The 7,962-nt window shown below is 51.4% G+C and overlaps 1 protein-coding gene across 3 annotated transcripts in view; it reads right to left on the bottom strand.

Annotated features, from left to right (window-relative positions):
- Positions 1-586: 586 nt before the first annotated feature.
- The window catches only part of XPC (XPC complex subunit, DNA damage recognition and repair factor), a 33,800-nt gene continuing 26,424 nt past the window's right edge, over positions 587-7,962 (bottom strand). The window contains exons 12-16 of one of the 3 annotated variants that reach the window (XR_002515732.2): positions 4,254-4,388; positions 4,002-4,171; positions 3,365-3,458; positions 2,738-3,289; positions 587-1,610 (exon numbers count right to left, since the gene is read on the bottom strand). Coding sequence is in view for 1 of the 3 variants with exons in the window: in XM_003906852.5 (XP_003906901.2) it covers positions 1,392-1,610; positions 2,738-2,827; positions 3,365-3,458; positions 4,002-4,171; positions 4,254-4,388 (708 nt within the window). In the remaining 2 variants the exon portion in view is untranslated. The remainder of the gene's footprint in view (positions 1,611-2,737; positions 3,290-3,364; positions 3,459-4,001; positions 4,172-4,253; positions 4,389-7,962) is intronic. The other 2 variants (XR_002515731.2, XM_003906852.5) reach the window with 2 other exon arrangements.

The raw sequence follows: 7,962 nt of genomic DNA, 5'->3' as shown, positions 1-7,962 counted from the left end.
AACCCTGTCTCAAAAAATAATACTAAAAAAAAAAAAAAACAGAAAACAAGTTGCCTCTAGGAGGGCTGAGCTCTGGTGAGGAAGTCTGAGACTAGTTTCCATAGCAACCCCAGTCTGTTTCTCAACAAGAGGTTCCAGCCAGCCTCTTGCCACATATGAGTCATAACCCAAGTGTTTTGTTTGTTTCCCTTGGATAAAAGTGACTCAGATTTTTAATGGCTCCTCTTAAGATCTCTTCACTAAACACAGAAAAATTCCATATGTAATGAATTCCCAGCCTACATGAAAACAAAATAGAATCTTTCATGCTATCTCAACGTATGAACAAACTGCTCTGTTACCTGGGTGTTCTTACTGATGTAAATCTGAAAGAAGGTGGGCACAGGCAGTGGTGTGTGGGTGCCTGCAGTCCTGGGGAGCTGGGACTGTTTCCCGAACAATGCCTTTCCACCACACACAGTGGTTGTGAGGGCCACCTGAGGTAAAGCCCTCAGGAGGGCCACTCAAGCCCAGGAGTCCAGCCTGGGCAACACAGTAAGACCCCATCTTAAAAAAAAAAATCTGAAAGAAAATACAGAGCCAAATCTTTAGATAAACGCTTTTATTTTTTTCTCAAAATGTTATAAAAGTTATTTCTCCTTAGTACAGATAGCTTTATATTTTATCTAGTAATGAATAGAATCTAGTTTAACACTGATCTATTGTACTAATATTTCCTTAATTTTCAATTCGTATTTTTCCTTTTCTTTCCTGATTTTAGCTCTTTTGTAGGCTTCTGCCACCGCAAATGTTACTTGGAAAACTAGATCCCAGTAATTCCATAATCTGAGATGACCTGTATTTCTCTGCTCTCTCCCTTACTGCAAAGAGGCAGCAAGGGCAGCATTAGTAAGCCTGACTCAGGGGAAGGTACGCGGCCTGCAGATAAAGGGTCCTAGGTCCACAACCGAGGTGAGTGAACTTGTCGGACAGATGAAGACTCTAACTGGAAGAAAGGATCAGCACGTTCATGGATGCACCACCATCCAGAAATCTCCCAGTGGCTTCCATACAAAAACTGATGTTTCCAAAGATGGAAAAAACAGGTCTAGGAGGAAGGACAGTATCTCCCGCCAAAGTGTTCTGTAGCTCAAAGAGTGAGTGGGCTTTGGTAGCAAAAAGCTTTGAAGGCTTCACCCTGGGTGGATCTGACAAGGGCTGGGGCCAGGCAGGACCTGCAGCACCTCCTCAGCTTGGTCTCCTCTCCCCTGGCCCTGCCTCGTGCATGCTGCCTCAGTTTGCCTTCTCAGTGAGAAGCCCCCACCACCGGGGGCTGGGCATGCCTGGGGCAGGTGTGGGGCCTGTAGCGGGGCAGCAGCAAGTGGTGGGCGCCCCCGTAGTGGGTGCTCAGCTCACAGCTTCTCAAATGGGAACAGATGGGAAGCTGCTGCCTTCTTTTCCCTTTTGGTCTTCCTGGACCCACTCTTCAGCTTCTGCTTTTCTTCATCTTCTCGGTTTTGAGGCCAGGAGGCAGCCAGTATCCTGGCTGCTTCTGCTTGAGAGCTGGTCCCCTCCTCTTCATCAGAAGACAGTCCACCTCCTGCATCTGTGTGGGGAGCTGCTGCGTCACTCTGGTCAGGTGGCAGTGGTGGGAGGACACAGGCCAGGGTCAGTAACCAGATACCAGGAAGCTCCATGAAGAGGCAGCAAGTTCCCAGCCTGCCCTAAACTCTGTAACTCTGGGAGGACGAGGGCATGGGACGGGGCAGGAAGAGAGCCCAGACTCTTCTTACTGAGCCTTCCCTAGCCTGGGGTGCATCCAAGCAGATACCAGAGCACCTGCTATGAGCTGAGTGCTGGGGAACACAAGGATGATGGCCGGGCAGGAAGCTGCCCTCTAGGAGCACAATGCTGCATCTGGGGATGCCTGTGATCCGTGCTTTGCATTTGCTATCTCATTTCTGGACGAAAGCACATGATGTTTTGAACGGGCCAGATGCACAGTTCAGCCCTCAGAGCCCTAAGATCTGAGGCGGCACTCTGCCAGCTGGGAAGGCTGGGGAGGGTTTGGATGGAGAAGGTGGCAAGGAGCTAGTCAGAACATAAAGCCAGATGAAGGGCTTTTTGTCCACCAGAGGGACTGGAATGAGGAGCGTGACAAAAAATGTTTAAAGGCAAACAGGCAGCACAGAGGGCTGGAGAGAGGGAACAAAACATGCCAGAGCAGTTTCTGCTGTGTCTGACACAGCACTGACTACACCATGTAACTGGGCCTCGGGTCCGTCTGCCTCAGGGAGGGGCCCCCTTGAGGGCTGCATGTCAAATTCACACCTGTATCCAAGCCTGGCCTGGGACATGGCAGGTGCTTTGAGAGGTACTGAGCAGGCCACTGCAGGCCTGCAGGATGGTCACAGGCACTGGGAACACTGGAAGGCGGAAGGGTGTCCCAAATGCAGGACACTTGGCTCTCCCTATGTGTTCAGCACCAAATCAGACCCATGGCAACGCTCATGCGGACAGTAGAAACAGGGACACTGGGACAGGGCTTGGGGCAGAAGAGCCAGCTGAGGCCTCACTCCAGGGACACCTCTCCCAACAAGGTAAAAACAAGGGGACTTGGAGACAGAGGACGGAGGTGTCCTAACACAAAGCTATCCCTGACGTGATGCTGGGGCAGAATCTGGGCCAGGCCTTTCTGAGCTGCATCTCCAGGAAACTGACCCTGGGTTTGTCTTCTCTGCAAAGAACCTGCACTGACCTTGGGCCCGTAGCGACGCTTCAGCCTCTCCCTGATGAGCAGACCTTTGGCCAGCAGCTTCCAGTTCCCTAGAGCCCGCTTCTCCCTTTTCTGCAGGCAAAAATGAAGTGGGAGAAAAGTCTTAAGCACTGACATTTTCAGGAAAAATACTAAGATGGAAACTGTGAACATAAAGACAGATAGATATATACACGATTTTAAGTTAAGATACAGCCTCTCCTTAACCAAGTCTCACTTCCAAAAAATTGATCTGATTTACCAAGTGATGTACTATACCTGAAAGCCACAAAAACAGAAAACTTTTTAATCATTACTGACTCCAAAATCTTTAGTAGGTGAGGTCTTCCAGAACCTGGACACAGGCGATTCAAGACAGAGGCAGGTGTGGGCAGCAGGGGCAGTAGATCCCAGAGCCCAGACCCAGCCTCCTCAGGGACAGTGACAGTGAGTCTGCGGGGTGGGCAGGAGCCTGCTGTATTCAGTGCTCGCTCCCTCCGGTGCCTGTCATGATGTCAGAGAGGGTTGGGAAGGGCCTGGGAACACGGACGCGGCCTGGGGAGGGAAGAAGCCACTCGCTGAGTGTCGCTTCCTGCTTCTGCTGTCCCTCAGTCCTGCCTACGTGCTTACCTCCTTCTCCTTCTTTTCAATGATTGCCTGCTCATTTTCCCAGGCAGTCAGGAGCACGTCTCTGAATTCCTCACAGACGATGTATCCGTCAGTCCTGTGGGGACACAACACGATGTCAACCCTTGAGCCTGCTGCCTGCTCTGCCTCTCCTCCCTCCCTGGTTTGCAGAAGACAGTGGGCCACATCTGAGCACCAAGGGTCCTGAAGGATGTCCCGGGTCAGCCAGTGTCTCACACCCTCCGTGCAGAAGGCAGGCCTGTGGAAAATCCTCCCCAGATTCTGCCTAAGAAAACTGGGGTGAAAGCCCCTACCCAGCCTTGCCCATCAGAGAACAGAGCTCACTAACCAGCTGCCCAGGAAGGACACTGACTGTTTTTTGCTCACTAGCCTGTGAGTCCCTGAACCTAGGAAGAATGTTTTAATTCAGCATTAGGATGCCAGTTTCATTGGCTCTGTTCCCTCTGGAGGCAAGCCAGAATTGGTAAAGCACTGACTTTGCAAATCCAGTGTAACCTCCTGAAAACTGGAGCCACCAGGCCTCAACTCCCAGTAACCCGATGCCAGCTTTCCATCCCCATCTCTGGAGCCACCCCTCCCCATCCCTCTGTTTAGCCTCCATCGAAGGCCCCTCACGCACACGGGATGGGAGTAGCCGCCATGGAAATCAAAGCCAGTGATGGCCTGGACACAGTCGATGTCCAGCTTGCGGGCCACGCGGTGTAGATTGGGCAGGTTCAGCTGGACACAGCCAATAGGCATCATGCTGGGCAGGAAGAGGTACACATTGCCAAACTCGTTCCGGGGCACCTGTGGCGGGTAAGCACGTCAGGATTTGGCCAGCAGGGGAACAAGGTAGCCTGGTCCTGACCCCTTCTGATGCTGCCCTTACCTTCCCGTCCACGGCCACGGGGGGCTGATACTCCTCTGTCTGCCAGTAGCCAAACAGGCCCAGGTCATTTTCCTCCCGCAGCTGGGGCTCAGCAAGTCGGGCTTTCCGAGCACGGTTGGAAAAGCCTTTCACCATCTGCACCAGAGGACACGGCCACAGTTGACAACAAAGGTGACCAGTTCCTTGGCACCAGGCCCGGCACCATCCTCAGTGCTGCATGCCTGGTACCCAGTGAACCCTCACAACACGCCTACCAGCTGGGGTGCTTTTTCTCCCTTTTTTTTTTTTTTGAGATGGAGTCTTACTCTGTCACCCAGGCTGGAGTACAGTGGTGCAATCTTGGCTCGCTGCAACCTCTGCCTCCTGGGTTCAAGCAATTCTCCTGCCTCAGCCTCCCAAGTAGCTGGGTGTCTGCCGCCACGCCCGGTTAATTTTTGTATTTTTAGTAGAGACGGGGTTTCACTATGTTTGCCAGGCTGGTCTTGAACTCCTGACCTCAGGTGATCCACCCGCCTCAACCTCCCAAAGGGCTGGGATTACAGGCGTGAGCCACTGTGTCCAGCTGCTCCCCTTTTCTTACTACAAGCACTAGCTAACATTTATAGAGCGTTCTCTGTCCCAGGCACTATTCTCAGTGCTTCCCCCGCCGCCACCCCTGAGATGGAGACTCACTCTGTTGCCCAGGCTGGAATGCACTGGCGTGATCTCACTTCATTGCAACCTCCACCTCCCGGATTCAAGTGATTCTCATGCCTGTCTCCTGAGTAGCTGGGACTACAAGCACTTGCCACCATGCCCAGCTAATTTTTATATTTTTGGTAGAGATGGGGTGTCACCATGTTGACCTGGCTGGTCTCAAACTTCTGACCTCAAATGATCCACCTGCCTTGGCCTCCCAAAGTGCTGGAATTACAGCATGAAACACTACACCCAGCCTATCTTCAGTGCTTTATATGTCATTAACTTATTTAATTTTTTCAACAAACCCACAAGCTAGGTCTTAGGAGCCGATGGCTGGTAAGTGACAAGAACCAAGATTTACAATTTAGGTAACTGGCCATCAGAAGAGCCTATGTCTCAACATATAACCTATGTCTGCTCACATGCCCTGGAAAGCACTGACAGTTCGGGACCCCCAGTGTGCTCCCCAACAGCGTGCAGTGGCCAAGGCCAAGATCTTCCCTGGGGAGTGACGTGGTGAGAGGGGTGCAGGACCGGCAAGGACAGAGTCACGTAACTCTTAGAGGAGGCAGGCATGGGCATGCAGCTGAGGGCTGGCCCCTGGGCCTGGACGTACAGACTTCCTCTAGTGCAGGGGCCCACAAGCTTGTTCTGTAAAGGGTCATGTGTGGCCTCCATCACATATTCTTTATTCTTCTTCTTATTATTATTATTATTATTTTGAGACGGAGTCTTGCTCTGTCACCCAGGCTGGAGTGCAGTGGCGCAATCTGAGCTCACTGGAAGCTCCGCCTCCTGGGTTCATGCCATTCTCCTGCCCCAGCCTCCCGAGTAGCTGGGACTACAGGCACCCGCCACCACGCCTGGCTAATTTTTTGTATTTTTAGTAGAGACAGGGTTTCACTGTGTTAGCCAGGATGGTCTCGATCTCCTGACCTTGTGATCCACCCGCCTCGGCCTCCCAAAGTGCTGGGATTACAGGTGTGAGCCACCGTGCCCGGCCTATTGTTCTCATTCTTATAACCCTTTAAAAATGTGAAAAACCATTCCCCAGGTTGGGGGTGGCCTGTGAGCTCTCATGTCCGTTCCTGCCACTGTCTCTGGGCGCACCCTCTCTGTCACCGCTTCAGGGACTGAGGGACTCTGAGTTCCGACAACCATCCCTTTCTGAGAAGCCATTCACCCAGCACTGTTCAGTAAACTTCCACTGGGATCTCTTGGAGACCAGGCCATGACCCAGTCATGAAGGAGGGACAGAGCGGGGACAGTCTTTTCTCTTAGGAGCTCAGGCTCCTGCAGGGGAAGAGACACAGCTACAACTCAGCGTGAAGAGTACAGGGTGGAACGGGAGCTCAGAGGCAAGCCCTTGCCCAGCCCTGAGGACAGTGGAGGCAAAAAGGTTGCTCAGAACAGGTCCTGCCTGAGCAGAGGCTTAAAGGGGCAAGGAGTTGCCCAAGAGAACAGGGGTGGACCCCAAAGGACACAGAGGTGGGAGAACACTGGGACCTGGCGCCTCTGAAGTCCTTTGGAATGCAGAGGCAGTAAGCACCAGAACATCACTTTGCACCATGGGGAGGGTGCGGGACTCGGACTAAAGGCGCTGGCCAGGGTGGGGCAAGGACGGCTGGAACGCACAGAAAGAGCCTAGTGACTGACAGGGGAATGGATTCAGGCTGGAATGGAGGCTGTGGCTGTTGCCCAAGCAAAAGATACTGAGGCAGGAGTTGGGGTGGTGGGGATCAGAACAAGAGGTAAATTTGAGAGATTTGGGATTATTCCAGAACTGTGCTACCATGACAGCCACCAGTCACATGTGGCCACTGCACACCTGAAATGTGGCTGGTCTGAACTGAGGTACAGAAAGTCAAAACACAAAGGATTAGAGAGACTTGGGAACAAAATGGATTTAGAAAGTCAAAAACACAAAGGATTAAAGAGACTTAGGAACAAAATGGATTTAAGTATCTCAACACTTTAAAATATTTCTTACTGCTGAAATAGTATTTTAGATATATCTGGATATATTTTAATGTTAAAATTCCAACTGTTTTTGGTTTTTAATGTAGCTACTAAAAAATTTAAATGTGTGGCTCATGTTACATTTCAACTGGACAGTGCTATGCTGGTTCCAGCATGAAAGACAGGTGAGATGGTGCAGAGAAAATCCTCAGCAGCCCTGCAGGCCCGGGCAAGGGGCATCACATACTCCAGCCTGTTGCTGGCAGTGACTGCGACCAGCACCTACAGCCCTTCCCACTAAGCGGAGGCCCCTCCACTCCCCACCCAGCTTCCCGGAGTCTTGCAACCCCCAAGGACTCCTGGGGTCTGATGAGAAGTAAATGGTCTCTGTGATCAGCCACTTTACTCTGCTGGTCGTACTGAGCTGTGTGTCCTGTGAATAGTCTCTGTGGGACCTCGCTCGGTTCGTGTTACTCAAGAGCAACCAGTCTAACAATACCGCAGCACAGTGTGAAAGGAGCACTGGCTTCAAGGCAGACCCTGGGATTCTCACCTGGGCTCTGCTCTGCCATTTTTCTAACTGTGGGGACTTGGACAAGTCACTTGCCCTGAGCTTCAGTTTTCTCATCTGTAAAATGGGCATCATAATGCCAATTCCTATGGCTTTTGAGGCAACAGAGAACACACACATGCAAAATGCTCGGAGAACTGCCAAACAGAAGGATAATCTGACTGGAGAACGTGCTGCTATAAAGCAGGGCTTTGACCTCCCAGGACCATCCAGTAACTCAATTCCAACCTGTAGAACCTTTGAACTCACATAAGGAGTCTGAGGCCTACTATTTGGCCTAGATTTCTTTTCTGTTTTGGAAGATCAATTTCTTACAAATGTCTTATTAATAAGACAATTTAAAGATATGTTTCTCTCCTCCTTGAATCCTGCTCAAACCGAGAAAGTGAGACATTTCTGATCAGGATCCTGGGCAGGACACTGGGAGGCTCCTCCTCATCACTTCTCTGCCCCCAGTTCTCCCACTCAGCTACAGTCCTGCGTCACCACTCCCCGCTG

This window comes from Papio anubis, chromosome 2 (assembly GCF_008728515.1).
Source record: "Papio anubis isolate 15944 chromosome 2, Panubis1.0, whole genome shotgun sequence".
Classification (NCBI taxonomy): domain Eukaryota; kingdom Metazoa; phylum Chordata; class Mammalia; order Primates; family Cercopithecidae; genus Papio; species Papio anubis.
This window is presented reverse-complemented; position numbering and strand designations above follow the sequence as displayed.